The 17,443-nt window shown below is 37.6% G+C and overlaps 1 protein-coding gene across 3 annotated transcripts in view; it reads right to left on the bottom strand.

Annotated features, from left to right (window-relative positions):
• ATP7A (ATPase copper transporting alpha) overlaps positions 1 to 17,443 on the bottom strand; it is a 135,891-nt gene that overhangs the window by 36,712 nt on the left and 81,736 nt on the right. For all 3 annotated transcript variants that reach the window (XM_030807384.1, XM_030807382.1, XM_030807383.1), the window contains 3 exons: positions 11,795 to 12,001; positions 6,931 to 7,094; positions 912 to 1,073 (listed from right to left, as the gene is read on the bottom strand). In XM_030807384.1, coding sequence (XP_030663244.1) covers positions 912 to 1,073; positions 6,931 to 7,094; positions 11,795 to 12,001 — 533 coding nt within the window. The remainder of the gene's footprint in view (positions 1 to 911; positions 1,074 to 6,930; positions 7,095 to 11,794; positions 12,002 to 17,443) is intronic.

Below are 17,443 nucleotides of genomic sequence, written 5' to 3'. Positions count from 1 at the left end.
GCAATCTTGGTAATTGGCACATAGTAGGTACTCAGTAAAACTAGTTTCACAAAAATGGTAATGATAATGTCATCTATACTAATAGGATCTTAACTGAACTATTAAAATGCTTTAAATCACTTGAATACCAATTCTATAGCATACTGAAACTTTTAAAATACATTCACATGTATTACCACTTAAGATTTATTGAAGAACACAGGATGAATCTGTCACAAAGAAAGGGTTGTGTTTGTTTGTTTGTTTGTTTTAGAGACAAGGTCTCTCTCATGGTAACCTTCAACTCCTGGGCTTAAGCAATCCTCCTACCTCTGCTTCTCGTGGGATTAATACTGTGGGTGCGTGGCACCACACCTGGCTAATTATTTTAATTTTTGTTGCAGAGACAGGGTCTCGCTACATTGCCCAGGATGGTTTTGAACTCCTGGCCTCAAGTGATTCTGCCGGCTAGGCCTCTCAAAATGCTGAGATTATAGGCATGAGCCACTATGTCCAGCTGGGTTTAGTCTTTTAAATTTCTTACTTTAACTTAAAAATAGGTCTTTCGTTTTGACCTAACAAACAAAAAGCCATCAAGCAGGATCCTTCACTTTCTTAGTAACTAATATGAATCTTATTTATAACAAATTATACTTTATTTCCATTTTCTAAATATTTAAGTGTTTTGTGGTTCTAACTTGTTTGCTCCTGATTAATAGTGTAAATGTACCTTTGCCTAACTTTTCCTGAAAAAGACCAAAAAAAAAAAATGCAGACATGTTTACATTAAATTTTGAGACAGATCTTGTTTGAAGTATTCAAAGGAGTTAGATTTTTTTTTCATTGCCTCTATCTGATGCAAACCAGAAATGATTCACGGGAGTGCTGATTAAATAGGTAAGAACACAGAAACATAAATTCTTGGCACTTACTTCAATTGTATGGATAATATCTCTAGGACCAATAATTTCTGGGTCATATTTAATATGTGCTTTGTTGGTTGCCAGGGCCACGGAGCAGTATAGGATCCCTCTGTGTTTTGTGAGACTAGACTCTATTTTATGTACGCAGGAGGCACATGTCATTCCCCTCACCTGTTAAAGACAAAGCATTTGTTCTTCAGGAATATACTTTTTTCACCATTAAACATGAGTTACCACTTTTTTTTTTTTTGAGACAGAGTCTCTCGCTCTGTCGCCCAGGCTGGAATGCAGTGGCGCGATCTCGGCTCACTGCAACCTCCGCCTCCCAGGTTCAAGTGATTCTTCTGCCTCAGCCTCTCAAGTAGCTGGGGTTACAGGCATGTTCTACCACACCCGGCTAATTTTTTGTCTTTTTTGTAGAGATGGGGGTTTCACCATGTTGGCCAGGCTGGTCTCGAACTCCTGACCTCAAGTGATCCACCGTGCCCAGCCTGAGTTACCACTTTTTACTAAAAGGACTCATGGGATTGCCACACAAGATCTTAATTGCACTACTAGTATGCTTTAGATATGATCATTAGGATACCATTTTTATACCACATTGAACAAATATATGGTCCCAGATAAAAGAGGATCTCATTAAAAGTCTCCAAATTCCTGTCACTACTACTCAGTGATAGAGGATTTGACATTTATTATTGTTTCTTGTATCCAGTCTTGCTTCCCTCTGGATTTTTTTTTCATCCTGCTGAAGTATATAACCACTAGTATAGCTTTTAGTGAAATTAATGGATGGCAAAAGTGTTTTGACTTTGTATGTCTAAAAATGTATTTTTCCCTATATCTTGAGTGGGGTTATAGTTTAGCTGGGCGTTAAATTATAAAATGGATGGGCATGACTTCTAGAATGACTGTGTGAGGAGCTCAGCAAATCCTTTCCTCAAAAAGCAATGATAAAACTGACAAAAGTATCAAAAAACAGCCATTGAAATACTCTGGAAATTGACCAAACGGCATACCACAAATTAAGAAGGATTTATTCAAGAATATCTGCTGAAGGGATATCAGTGCAAATGGTGCAGTAAGACCTCTAAAATTCTCTCCTCTGTAAAAGCAATGAGAAAACTGGCAGAAATTATAAGAACCATCTTTTTCCAGAAATCTGGAAATCAAACAAAAGCTTGCAGCAATCTAGGAAGCATTTATTCAAGAAAACAAGATGGAGTACAAAAAAATAGAATGAATAAGACATAGTATTTCATAGCACAACAGGATGACTATAGTCAATAATAACTTAATCATATATTTAAAAATAGCTGAAAGAGTGTAAATGGATTATGTGTAACACAAAGGATAAATGCTTGAGGGGATGGATACCCGATGTTATATGATGTGTTTGTTACTCATTGCATGCCTGTATCAAAACGTCTCATATACCTCATAAATATATGCACATGCACCTATGCTGTACCCAGAGAACTTTTGTGCTCTAAACAACACCGCCAAGGAAGAGGTAATACCAGAATGGGAGAAAATATTTGAAAATCATATATCAGATAAGGGACTTGTATCTAGAATATATAAAGAATTCTTACAACTCAGTAATAAAAAGACAAACAATCCAATTAAAAATGGGCAAAAATGGTGGAGCATGGTGGCTCACGCCTGTAATCCCAGCACTTTGGGAGGCCGAGGTGGGCAGATCACGAGGTCAGGAGATCGAGACCATCCTGGCTAACACAGTGAAACCCCATCTCTACTAAAAATACAAAAAATTAGCCGGGCGTGGTGGCAGGTGCCTGTAGTCCCAGCTACTCGGTAGGCTGAGGCAGGAGAATGGCATGAACCCGGGAGGCGGGGCTTGCAGTGAGCCAAGATCGCGCCACTGCTACTCCAGCCTGAGCGAGACTCCATCTCGAAAAAAAAAAAAAAGGCAAAAACTCAAATCGTTTCTCCAAAGAACATTTATGAAAGGCCAATAAGCACAAGAAAAGATACTCAACATCATTAGTCATCAGGGAAATGGAAATCAAAACCAAAATGAGATACCAGTTCACTTCCACTGTGGTAGCTATAATAAAAAGGTAATAGCAAGTGTTGACATGCATACGGAACAATTGGAATGTCAATACAATGTTGGTGGGGATATGAAATGGTACAGCTGCTTTAGAAAACAGTCTGGCAGTCCCTTAAAAGGTTAAATATAGAGTTACTAGATGACTTAGTAATTCCACTTCTAGGTATATCCCCAAGGGAATTAAAAACATAAGTTCACACAAAAACTTGTACATGAATGTTCATAGCAGCATTATTTATAATAGCAGCAATATTCATAAAGTGGAAACAACCCAATTATACATCAACTGATGACTAAATCAACAAAATATAGTATATTCATACATTGGAATATTATTTGGCAATAAAAAGGAATGCAGTAATGATACATGCTACAACATGGATCAACCATGAATACACTATGGTAAATAAAAGAAGCCAGTTACAAAGGACCACATATTATATTATTCCATTTACATGAAATGTCCAGAATAGGCAAATCTATACAAATACAAAGTAGATTAGTGGTTGCCTAGGGTAGAGAGAGTAGAACCAGTACAGGTAAGAGATTAGGACTAAAGAATGACTACTAATGAGTTTTATTTTAATGGAGATGAAAATGTTTTGAAATCAGATAGTGGTGATAGTTGCACAAGTCTGTGAATATACTAAAAACCACTGGGCTGTATACTTTAAAAAGGTGAGTTTTCTGGTATTTAAAAAAAGCTATTATTTTTTAATCCTTAAAAACATATAAAAGCCTACTCATTCTTTTTCATTGTTTTTAATAGCTACTCAGTATCCCATGATATGAATGTATCATAATTTATTTAGTCCCTAATGACTGAAATTTAGTCTTTCCCCATATTTTGCTATTGTAAACAATACTATAATGAACAACTTTGCATACACGCCATTTCATACATATGCAAACATGTCTGTTGGATAAATTCCTACAAGTGGAACTTCTGAGGCAAAGGCTATGTGCAATTTCACCTTTGACAGATATTGCCAAATTCCTCTGTTGGCAGCTTGTATCAATGTACACTCCACCAGCAATACATGAGAGATCAGAAACACAGTGTTAACAAAATTGTTAACTTTACCAATCCAATAAGTGAAAATGGTATTTCAGTGCCATTTTAATTTGCTTTACTCATTACAAATGAAGTTGAACATCTTTTCATGTTTAAGAGTTATTGTTTTTGCTTTTCTGTGAACTGTCAGTTCATATCCTTTATCACAGAAAAGAAATTTTGGGGTGCTGACGCTTGTCTTATTGATGTATAAAAGTTATTCATATATGAAAAAAATTAACCTTCATCTATGATATGAATTATAATTATTTTAATTGCCTTTTGACTTTCCATTTGGTGTTTTCCTCCCAAGAAGAAATGTTTAGGTATCTGAATTCATCAATCCATTAATCTTTTCTTTTATTGGCTTTGTATCATGTTTTAGAAAAATGCTTCCTACTCCAATATTGTTTTTTTCTTTTTTTTTCTTTTTTTTCTTTTTTTTTGAGACAGAGTTTCACTGCTGTTGCCCAGGTTGGAGTGCAATGGCGTGATCTTGGCTCACTGCAACCTCCGCCTCCCGGGTTCAAGCGATTCTCCTGCCTCAGCTTCCCCAGTATCTGAGATTACAGGCGCGTGCCACCACGCCCGGCTAATTTTTTGTATTTTTAGTAGAGACGGGGTTTCACCATGTTGGCCAGGCTGGTCTTGAACTCCTGATTTCAGGTGATCCACCCACCTCGGCCTCCCAAAGTGCTGGGATTACAGGCATGAGCCACTGCACTCGGCCTCCAATATTGTTTTATAAATGAATTAGATGTTATCATTGGGAAAAGCTAGATGAAGTCTACATGGAAATTTTCTGTACTATTTTTTTACTTCCTTGTGAGTCTAAAATTATTTCAGTGATGAATTGATGGATTGATGTATGATACAGCAAATATAGTAAAGTATTAATTGTAGAATCTAGCTGGTGTATCTAGGTGTCTACTGTACAATTCTTCTGACTTTTCTGTATGTGTAAAAGTTTCATAATATTGAAAAAAATGTTCCAAATATTTCGTCTAGTAATTTCATGGTTTCATTATTTACATTCAAGTTTGGGAGGCAGGCAAGGTCTCACTCTGTCACCTAGGCTGGAGTGCAGTGGCATGAACACAGCTCACTGCAGCCTCAACCTCCCAGGCTCAAGCAATCCTCCCACCTCAGCCTCCCGAGTAGCTGGGACTACAGATGCACACCACCACACCTGGCTAAATATTTACTTTTTAAATTTTTTATTTTTATATTTATTTTTTTATTTTTTGAGATGGAATCTCACTGTGTCGCCCAGGCTGGAGTGCAGTGGTGCAATCTTGGCTCAGTGCAACCTCTGCCTCCCAGGTTCAAACAATTCTCATGCCTCAGCCTCCCGAGTAGCTGGCATTACAGGCACAAGCCACCACACCCAGCTAATTTTTGTATTTTTAGTAGAGATGGGTTTCACCGTGTTGGTCAGGCTGGTCTTGAACTCCTGACCTCAGGTGATCTACCCACCTTGGCCTCCCAAAGTGCTGGGATTACAGGCGTGAGTCACCATGACTGGCCTAAATTTTTACTTTTTGTAGAGGCGGGGTTTCACCTGTTGCCTGGGCTGGTCGTGAACTCCTGGGCTCAAGTGATCCTCCCACCTCGGCCTCCCAAAATGCTGAGATTACAGGCATGAGCCACCACACCCAGCCTACATTCAAATTTTTGCTTAAACTGAAACTTATTTTGGTACAAGATTAATTTTTTTGTTTTAATTTTTTAAATTATACAAATAAATTTAAATACATTCTAGCTGTAAAAATTTCAATGTTGAAAAGATGCAAGTTTCTCTTTGATCTTCTCCCTCAATCCCACTCTCTTCCTGAGATAAACACTGTTAATCATGTGTATACACTAGTCCTTTCTCTAGGTGTTTATATACATATGTAAGTACACATACATGTAGTTTTGCATTTTTTACTAAATGAGATTATGCCATAAGTATTACACTGCAACTTGTTTTGCTTAAGTAAATAATACATACTGGAAATCTTTACTTGTCAGTTAATATTGATCTATTTTACTCTTTTAACATCTATATTGTATTCTATAATATGTCTATACATAATTTATTTAAACATTCCCTATTAAAGGACATTTAATATAGATTGGTTCTAAATTTTTGCTCTTAAAATTATATAATAAATATAATCTTATGAATGTTCATATTCCTTTTTTAAAAAAAACAAAGTCTCATTCTGTCACCCAGGCTGGAGTGCAGTGGTGTGATCTCAGCCCACTGCAACCTCCGCCGCCTGGGTTTAAGTGATTCTTATGCCTCAGCCTCCCAAGTAGCTGGGACTACAGGAGCACACCATCACACCTGGCTAATTTTTGTATTTTTCATAGAGAGGGGGTTTCACCATGTTGGCTGGGCTGGTCTCGAACTCCTGACCTCAAGTAATCCACCCGCCTCAGCCTCCCAAAGTGCTGGGATTACAGGTGTGAGCCACCATGCCCAGCCCTATATGATCACATTTCCACAGGAAAGAATCCTAGCAGCTGATTTGCAGGGTTGGAGAAAGTGATCCCTTTAAATCAATATGCCTTACACCAGGTTTTATGACTTTATAAAATTTGAGTCTTTAATGTACTGGAATGTATTCAATTACATGCTACTAGATAGGAATCATAATATATTTTAAAAGTTAATTTTCATTTATTCATTCAAACCCAATTCTTTTTTGGTTAATAGAGATATGACAGTTATCTTTTTAAATTCCATGCTTGAAGAGTACCATTAAATCATACCTTATCCATTTTCCAGTTTCCTTAATTTTCATCATATCTTATTTTCCCCACCTTTAATTATCTTCACAACTCTTCTCTGAACCTTACCAAGTTTTTTTTCTGGAAATTTTATTAATCACACAAAAAATCTTACTTACAACAAGTTCCAAAACACCATCTCCTTCATCAGCATTTTCTATCACAGTGGCTCCAAATCCAAGCTCTCGGATGAACTCTGCTATCATTGGGGGTTGTATAACAGCAGGATTATACCTTACTTCTGCCTTGCCAGCCATCAGGGCCACAAGTATAGAATATATTCCTAAGAGCGTTGATAAGAAAAACAATACAGATAACATTCTTTTTAAAAAGAGTAATGTTATAATTACTTTTTAGTATTCTCAAGTATGAAAGGATTTCTCTAAGTATGAAAGGATTTGAATCTGGAGAAATTTATTATTTAACTTTTATACCAGTCTTGACCCCAAACAATTAGAACTATTCCAAAAGATAGCCTGATTTTTCTTAAATTTTTTATTATGGAAATTTTCAATTATGTGTGTGTGTGTGTGTGTGTGTGTGTGTGTGTGTATAAGAACATAATAAACTTGATGTACCTATCACCTTGCTTCATAATACTTGGCTAATCTTATTTCATATACATTCCTACACCCTCCACTCGCTGCTCTCTACCTGGATTATGCTGAAGCAAGTCCCAGACATCACATCATTTCATGTGTAAATATTTAAATATGTATCTCTAAAAAATACAGACTCTTTGTAAAAAACCATAATACCATTTTCACACCTAAAATAATTCTTCAATATCATCAAATATCCAGGCAGTATTCACATTTTTACAATTGTCTTATAACTGTTTACTAGTTTAACAGTTTCTTGTTTGACTTGGATCCAAATAAGGCCTATGAATTGCAATTGCTTGAGACTGTATCTTGTAAATATAAAGCATTTTTAGAAATTAATAAGACAGAGTACTAGAGAAAGGGACTTGGCTGGGCATGACAGCTCATGCCTGCAATCCCAGAACTTCAGGAGGCCAAGGAGGGCAGATCGCTTGAGTCCAGGAGTTTGACACCAGCCTGTGCAATATGGCAAAACCCTGTCTCTACAAAAAACAATACAAAAATTAGCTGGGCATGGTGGTGCATGCCTGTGGTCTCAGCTACTCAGGAAGCTGAGGTGGGAAGATCACTTGAGCCTGGGAGGTCAAGGCTGCAGTAAGCAGTGTTCATGCCACTGCAATGCACCATTTGTGACAGAGTAGGATCCTTTCTCAAAAAAAAAAAAAAAATAGAGAAAAGAACTCATGCACTCATGAAATCATAATTATAGCAAAGAATCCAATAATATACCAACATACACATTATAATATTATCAAATAATAGTCATTTATTTAAATTATCAGGTTTTAGTGTCTGGCACACAGTAATCTAAAAAGCTCTTATTCCCAGAAAAAAAGTCCCACGCAACTTGTTAACCAAAAAAAGGAGTTCATTTTATGGCAATCATGCTGTTCACTAGTGCAAACCTTTTTTTTAACAACCATTCCACTTTTCTAGGCCAGCTATTGCTGTCATTGCCAGGAAGAAAATTAATTCTACATAGCAAAAATAGAAGCTCTTTCTAGGAATCTGTGGCATTTGATGGCTACCTGACAGGGAATGGGGATCAATAGTCCATAGGTCAAGTCTGAGGTTTGATAAAAAAGAAAAAATGATTAAATATTAATTTAATAGCTTTAAATAAGTAAACAGGATAGTGGGGGTTGTAAGGGGAAATGGGGATGGTTAATGGGTACAAAGAAAAAGAATGAATAGGACCTAGTATTTGATAGCACAACAGTGTGACTATAGTCAATCATAATTTAATTGTACATTTAAAAGTAACAGAATATAATTGAATTGTTTATAACACAAAGGATAAATACTTGAAGAGATGGATACCCCATTTTCCATGATGTGATTATTATGCATTGCATATTTGTATCAAAACATCCCATGTACCCTATAAATATATACACCTACTATATACTCACAAAAATTAAAAATTAAAAAATAGATAAGCGTATACACAGTGAAAAAAAGAAAACAAAATACCTAATATAATCTAATTTTTCTATATAAAGTGCTTACATTTTGGGCTTTGTTGGTATCAAACAATTCAGGTGATCAGTTCATGGGAAAGTGTCAGTAATATGGGAAAGGTATAGAGAAAGTAGGAAAAAATCTTTTTGCTTCAGCTGAATGTAATCTATGGGCAAACAGAAATAGAAGGGAAAATTTGATTTTTCAAATGTCAAAAACATAAGTTCAATACTTATGTAAATTGCAGATACTTAAAAAAACTCTTCAAACTATAATAAGAACTCTATTCATTTTTTTAAAATATAATGCAGGGCCAGGTGTGGTGGCTCATGCCTGTAATCCTAGCACTTTGGGAGGCCCAGGTGGGTGGATCACTTGAGGTCAGGAGTTCAAGACCAGCCTGGCCAACATGGTGAAACTCTGTCTCTACTAAAAATACAAAAATTGGCCAGGCGCGGTGGTTCACGCTTGTAATCCCAGCACTTTGGGAGGCCGAGGCGGGCGTATCATGAGGTCAGGAGATCGAGACCATGATGAAACCCCGTCTCTACTAAAAATACAAAAAATTAACCGGGCGTGGTGGCGGGCGCCTGTAGTCCCAGCTACTTGGAGAGGCTGAGGCAGGAGAATGGTGTGAACTCAGGAGGCGGAGCTTGCAGTGAGCCGGAGCTTGCAGTGAGCCGAGACTGCGCCACTGCACTCCAGCCTGGGTGACAGAGCGAGACTCCGTCTCAAAATAAATAAATAAATAAAAATAAAAATAAAAAAATTAGCCAGACATGGTGGCACACACCTGTAGTCCCAGCTACTAGGGAGGCTAAAGCAGGAAAATCGCTTGAACCCAGGAGGTAGATGTTGCACTGAGCCGAGATGGTCCTACTGCACTCCGGCCTGGGCAACAGAGTGAGACTTGTCTCAAAATATAAATTACATATACATTTATATATTATATTAATATACATTTATATATTTATATATAACATATATTATAAAATATATAAATATATATATGTATATTACAGACTAAATTGAGAGAAGACCAATGCTACTTAGTTAAAAAAAAAAAAATGAATGTAGTGACTCCAGCTAGGCTAAAGTTATTTCTAACTGGGCTAAGAGGTTGTAAAGGGGATAATATGGAAGTAATTGGAAGAATCAGCTTAACAGACTTAAAAAAATTTTAACTGGCATAGGCATTGCTTGTCTCATGAAGAAGGCTATTTCTGAATTGCCCCAAAATAGTTGGTTCTTAAATTAAATAGAAATCTTGAATGCTTCTTTTCGTTTTCATTTGCTTGGCAACCTCCCTCCTTTTCTTTTTAAATTAATCTAAAAAAGAATAATAGAAGCTTTAGCCTTGAGTGCATTCCAGTTAGACATAATGGAGGCTAAACTGAAGCAGAAATCATAGAATGCAGACAAGGTAATATTGAACTGAAGATGACTCCGTATACCATACATTTTGTCATAATAATGTTCTGCCCTTAATATATGAGGTGAGGTGATTACTACATACATTTTGAGTAATTTTCTCAATGGTGGAGATAAGCTTATACTAGTCCATACTTCTTTATTTAGCTCTGTGACTAACCATATGTATCATTAAGACACCTAGGGCTAGGGCAGCCAAAGTACCAAATCTATGACTTTGATCTCATGAAACCTCATCACGTATCTTTTTTTTTTTTGCTTTTTGAGATGGAATCTTGCCCTTTTGCACAGGCTGGAGTGCAGTGGCTGGCACGATCTCAGCTCACTGCAACCTCCGCCTCTCAGGTTCAAGCGATTCTCCTGCCTCAGCCTCCCAAGTAGCTGGGACTCCAGGCGTGCGCCACTACAGCCAGCTAATTTTTGTATTTTTAGTAGAGATGGGGTTTCACCATGTTGGCCAGGCTGGTCTTGAACTCCTGACCTCAGGCGATCCGCCCACCTCGGCCTCCCAAAGTGCTGGGATTACAGGTGTGAGTCACCGTGCCTGGCCATCATCACATATCTTTATGGTTAACAAATCTACTGTACTATACTGGGAAGTCTATAAATATGAGTGCAAATTAATAAGCTAAAACATCTGAGTGTGACTGAATTTAAAAAACTGTGGTATACATTTTCTAAGATTTTGTAACCTAAAATTAACACTTGTATACAACATTAAGTAACTTGTGAACATTTTTACCACAAGCAAAGAGAACAATATAATTCTAAACAAACTTGTTTTTGGTCTGGTGCTTGGTCTGGGTATAGTAATAATGAAATTCTTAAATATTCTAGTTGTCAGTTTTAGGCATAGCTTTAGAAGAAAATTTATGCGCCGTGTGTGATGGCTCACGCCTGTAATCCCGGCACTTTGGGAGGCCGAGGTGGGTGGATCACCTGAGGCCAGGAGTTTGAGATCAGCCTGGCCAACATGGTGAAACCCCATCTCTACTATAAATACAAAAATTAGCTGGGAATGGTGGTGCGTGCCTGTAGTCCCATCTACTCGGGAGGCTGAGGCAGAAGGAACGCTTCAACCCAGGAGGCAGAGGTTGCAGTGAGCCGAGATCGCGCCACTCCACTCCAGCCTGGGCGACAGAGCAAGACTCAGTCTCAAAAAAAAAAAAAAAAATTATGTTCCTTAAAATCCCACACAACCATGATTGATCTACAAAAAATAGCAATCTCTTGTATTTCTTTCTGCTATTTTTAAACGAATTTCATAGATATACAAATGTGATCATGAGGTAAACAAGAGAGGAACTTTATCTAAGGCAACAAAACACTAAGGCTTCCAGGACATCAGGGTTGTCCCACACATTACTGAAAATCTTTATGAGGCCTTACCAAGAATCATAAACATAGTTACAAAACATGTAAGAGAACAAAAAAGATGGAGTTCCCAAACTAGCACATAAAATAACAAGCTTCAAGAGTGTCTCACCTTCTTCCCGCCTTAAATTCCGTTCAATGTTTGCTACACAGGAAGCGCAAGTCATGCCAGTGACCTGTATGTAACACTTAGATGAAGTCTTTCCTTCCTCCTTGTCTTGAACTGGTGTCATCCCTTTAGTATAAAATTCATTAGTTGAAGTCAAAAGCGGCATTTCCGATGAAGGCTGAGCTATTACTACCAATGGCTCATTCGTGTCTGGTGGAAAGGGAAAGATTCTTTTCATTTGCAGTATTGATCATTCAACTGCATCCTTGCCTCGCATCACAATCCAAACCTCCAGGCACTGACAATCTATTCCTTTAAAATGAGCAAGTTCCTACTATCCGTTAGCATTAAGTTATCTCTACACTTTCCTCTGCAGTGACTTCCAATTTCAAAACTTCCCATCCCAATTCCCAGGAAAATCTGAGCTCCCTGAATAAACAAAACTTTTTTTCTTCTAGCCATTATCTCTACTCCCAATCTCAGAGAGAGAGTAGTTTGTTAATGGATAGTTCTTATTTTTATAATGAAATTTTACCATCATGTTGATGATTGGCATACTGGCATCAAAGCAATTCACAGTATATTAAGTGGAACAAAAAGCAATTTGCAAAACAGCATTGCAGTGTGCTGATATTTTTTTTAATTTTAGTGTATGCATAGATGAGAACATGCATAAGAAAGCTGGAGGGGTTACATACCAAACTATTAACAGTGGCTACTTCTGGGGAATAGGGTTAAGGCAGGAATAGAAAGACAGATGAATAAATTTCCTCTATCTATACTTCTATATTGTTTGAATTTTTAACATACATATATAATATTTTTAAATTTTAATATGTCTGTGGACAGTGGAAGAAGAGGCAAGGAATAAGTCAGCAAAAAGTCTATTTTGCACAATGGAGTATTCAGAGAATCTTTATGGACTGGGGAAGCTCATATCATCCCAGAAGCTCCCCTGAAATCTCTGAAATTCTGCTATTCTGTTATAGTTTATCCACTGCAGTATTAGTTACCTCCCAAGAAAGGAGAAATTATTCTAACACATCCCTGCACCTGAAAAAAAAAAAGCCAAAGATTTTCTCCTCCCCTGTAGAGAAAAGGAAGAAAAGAGCAAATTTCCACTAGCCTATCTAATTTGTTCATTCTTGTGCTTGGACAAAATACCAGCTCATGTCTATTTAGCTGGCACACAAAGGAACCCCTGCACAGAAGAGTTGGTTTTCAGGATGTTGAAGATGAGCATGTTTGGAAGAAACTTTAACAAAAACCTGACCATTTCCCTACAGAATAATGTAGACTTCTCAAATAAGTATATTAATGCCTCTTAAATCTGAATGCATATACAATCACCTGGGGGAGCTTGTTGGAATGCAGGTTCTGACTCAATACATCTAAGGTGGGGTCTGAGATTCTGCATTTCCACCAAGCTCTGAGTTGACGGCAGTGCTGCCAGCCTAGGTCTGAGTATAGCAAAGGACATTTTAAAAAAATAATTTCAACTTTTATTTTAGATTCAGGGGGTACGTGTACAAGTCTGTCACATGTGAACACTGCATGCCACTGAGGTTTGGATTTTGGATGATTCCAGCAAAGGACACCTTGAATAGTAAAGTGTCCCTTAATTAGCCCGTCTCTGGTCTTAATTGAATCACTTCAGAAAGATACTGATTCAGATTGTGAGAATATTATTTAGAACACAGACTGTGAAATTTACCAAATAGTACTTGCTGTTATGCTTTTTTAAAAACCAAAGAAAAACAAAAAGGAGGCTCAGTAGCCAAAAAAAAATCGCTTTGGTTTTGAATAAAACCATCATTTTAATCCAACCAGAAGGTTCCTTCATTCTCTCATAATTACTATTGAGACTTAATTATGAACTTGGACAATGAAAAAAAGTTTTTTCTGTTCATCACTTTACCTGTTGTTCCAGAGCAATTTCGTTATTTTAGGTACCAGAGGTAACCTAGAATACCATCTGCAATTTTCACACTCTGGAAGTAAAGTATTATATTAAAATAAGTCATAAGAGGTAGTCTACCCCTTTTAGCTACCTTAGCATGACCTCTAAACAAAGATCCATAAAATTGTATCCTTTAGCTCTGTGAGTGTGGCAAGCAAAAGAGCAAAGCCTTCTTCATCCTCCACAGAGACAGTAAGGGTGTTAAAAGGTTACAATGAATTTTAATTTTTTAATTTTAATTTTAATTTTTCTACAGGCTGTAACAACACTACTTAAACTTTTAAGTAAATTCAAAGGAAAGTTGATTTTCCTGCACTTGAGGCAACAATTACAAACAATTCCAAATATTTCAAGAAAGAATTTCCAATCTGATACTCAAAACTGATGTGAAGTTCAGCCTCTGGCGTAATGTGAATATATAAATAATCTAAAAATGGCTTTAAAATAATCATAAACATCATGTCTGCAGCTTACTCTCAAATAGCTCAGAAAAAAATGTATGTATGTGTGTGTGTATATATATATGTAAATGTATATCTATCTATTAGAGAGAATGCTAAATGATGTAAAATATTAACTGTGGAACCTGCATGAAATTGGTAAACAGGAATTATCTACTATTTCTTGCAGTTTTTTTGTAAGCTTGAAATTAGTTAAAAATAAAAGTCACGGCCGGGCGTGGTGGCTCACGCCTGTAATCCCAGCACTTGGGGAGGCCGAGGCGGGTGGATCACAAGGTCAGGAGATCGAGACCAGCCTGGCCAACATGGTGAAACCCCGTCTCTACTAAAAAAATACAAAAATTAGCTGGGCATGGTGGCGTGAGCCTGTTATCCCAGCTACTTGGGAGGCTGAGACAGGAGAATCGCTTGAACCCAGGAGGTGGAGGTTGCAGTGAGCCAAGATTGTGCCACTGCACTCCAGCCTGGGCGACAGAGCAAGACTCCTTTGCAAAACAAACAAACAAACAAAAATAAAAAGTCACAAAAAGGAAGGAATTTAATCAAGTATTTAGATTGCTTTAATTGGTTAGTGATTAGTTCATATATTATGCCTTTTTACTTTAAGGAAATGATAATACAGATAGTCAGGATAAAAGGCATCTCCCATTTTTCTCTCTACCTTTTTTTTTTTTTTTTGAGATGGCGTCTCGCTCTTGTCACCCAGCTGCAGTGCAATGGCGCAATCTCAGCTCACTGCAACCTTCGCCTCCCAGGTTCAAGCGTTTCTCCTGCCTCAGCTTTCCGAGTAGCTGGGATTACAGGCGCCCACCACCATGCCCGGCTAATTTTTGTATTTTTAGTAGAGACGGGGTTTCACCATGTTGGCCAGGCTGGTCTCGAACTCCTGACCTCAGGTGATCCACCTGCCTCGGCCTCCCAAAGTCGTGGGATTACAGGCGTAAGCCACTGCATCTGGCTTCTCACTACCTCTTTTAAGATTTATAGCTCACCTAGGACTAGTATGATACAAAGGCAAAATGTGCCAATCCTTCTGCCTGAGAATGAGTCGCAGAGGTAGGCTGTGAGACCTGGATCAGCACTGACACTTACACTTAAAAAATGGGTAGTTACAATTCTGGTGAAATCTTAAACTCTAATCTCTAGCAGAATCACAGAATGCAGTCACTTCATGTCCCGATAATATGGGTCACTGTAGTTAAGCTCTATCAATCTTTTATGGTGACATTCACTATGCCAAGGTTTTTTACCTACCCATCATGGCCATTAGTATGTATGTTATAAGCCCTAACAGATGCAGGGCATATAACTGGCTCCCGATAATCATTTGTTGAATAATTGATTCCCGGGGCCCTTAACAATAGTAGGTTGAGGTAAAAGACACTGTTAAAAGTTACTGAGGCCAGGCACGGTGGCTCAAACATGTAATCCCAGCACTTTGGGAGGCCAAGGTGGGTGGACTGCTTGAGCCCAGGAGTTTGAGACTAGCCTAGGCAACAAAGTGAGACTCCATCTCTACAAAAAATAGAAAAAAATTAGCCGGGTGTGGTAGTACATGCCTATAGTCCCAGCTACTCAGGAGGCTGAGGTGGGAAGATAGCTTAAGCCCCGGAAATCAAAGCTGCAGTGAGCTGTGATCGTGCCACTGCACTCCGGCCTGGGCAACAGAGCGAGATTGTGTCTCAAAAAAAAAAACAAGTTACCGAACTTGCTGCAGTCATAGTTCCTAAGGACTAGGTAGATGCTATACATGGTGCCAGAGACTGATCAAGTACTCTTGAATTCCATTTACTAGTTTGATCACCTAAGGTAATTGAAAAGTTGCTTTTACTCTGTTCACATTTGTTATATAAACCCTCATAAAATGCTAGCTTTTTTGGCTGGGCGCAGTGGCTTACACCTGTAATCCTAGCATTTTGGAAGGCTGAGGCAGGTGGATCACCTGAGGTCAGGAGTTCAAGACTAGCCTGGCCAACATGGCGAAACCCCGTCTCTACTAAAAATACAAAAATTAGCCGGGCATGGTGGCATGTGCCTGTAATCCTAGCAACTCGGGAGGCTGATGCAGGAGATTTGCTTGAACCCGGGAGGCAGAGGTTACAGTGAGCCGAGATCGCTCCATTGCACTCCAGCCTGGGTGACAGAGTGCAACTCTGTCTCAAATAATAATAATAATAATACAATGCTAGCTATTTTAGCTATCCATATTGTGTTAAATCTAAGCACAAAAATGGGCAGTTTCTCCTGTATCTTTGGGTCTTCATTCTGAAGGCTCCCATGTCATGTAAAACTATGATCAAATAAATTTATATGCCTTTTCTCCTAAAAAAATGCTAGCTATTTTAAATTATAATATTTAATATTATACAGTCATGAGTCACTTAAACGATGGGAATATGTTCTGAAAAAATGCTTTAGGCAATTTCATCATTGTGTGAACATCATAGAGTGTACTTACACAAAACTAGATGCTCTTTATATTTGTATTTATATATATTTTTTCAGATAGAACACCAAATGTCCTAGCACCATTAATGAATATCAATCATTTCTCCTACTTGATCTGCTATGCCAATATCAAATGCCTTATATGAGGTTTCTATATATGCTCCATTATAATCTTACTGGACCACCATCATCTATGTGGTCCATCGTTGATCAAAATGTTGTTATGACTGATATTATTGCCTCCAATCAAATTTCTGGACTTGTTTATGTAAACAGTTAATATAGATTTAATTTAGAAATTTAAAGGTCAATGCATCACATTATGTAGATCAGTGTTCTCAAACTTTAATGTGCAAATGGATTACCTGGAGAGCTCATTAAAATTAAAATGTAGAATTTGATTTACTGGGTCTGCAGAGGGCCAGAGTCTGATTTCTAACAAGGTCCTAGGTGCTGCTGGTCTGTGAACCACACTTGCAAAACTGTAAGTTGCAAAAATATAAACCCAAGTGAATAGAAAAAATTCTGTTTTTGAATCCAATCTGAAAGTTTATGATGCCTTTGCTTACCGTAATTACGGATACCACATTTGAACATGAAAAATATTTCAGTTTTATACCATATGTGATATAAGATGATTATAATTATGTTCCTATATGTAAGAGGCATAGGAATATTATAATGTAAGTAACTTGTTTTGGTGATACTGATATAACTAATTTATGTGTTGCTCATTATTGACAACATAATCCATTATGCATATCAAAGTATTTTAATTTAATA

Source organism: Nomascus leucogenys, chromosome X, assembly GCF_006542625.1.
Source record: "Nomascus leucogenys isolate Asia chromosome X, Asia_NLE_v1, whole genome shotgun sequence".
NCBI classification, from domain to species: Eukaryota; Metazoa; Chordata; class Mammalia; order Primates; family Hylobatidae; genus Nomascus; species Nomascus leucogenys.
This window is presented reverse-complemented; position numbering and strand designations above follow the sequence as displayed.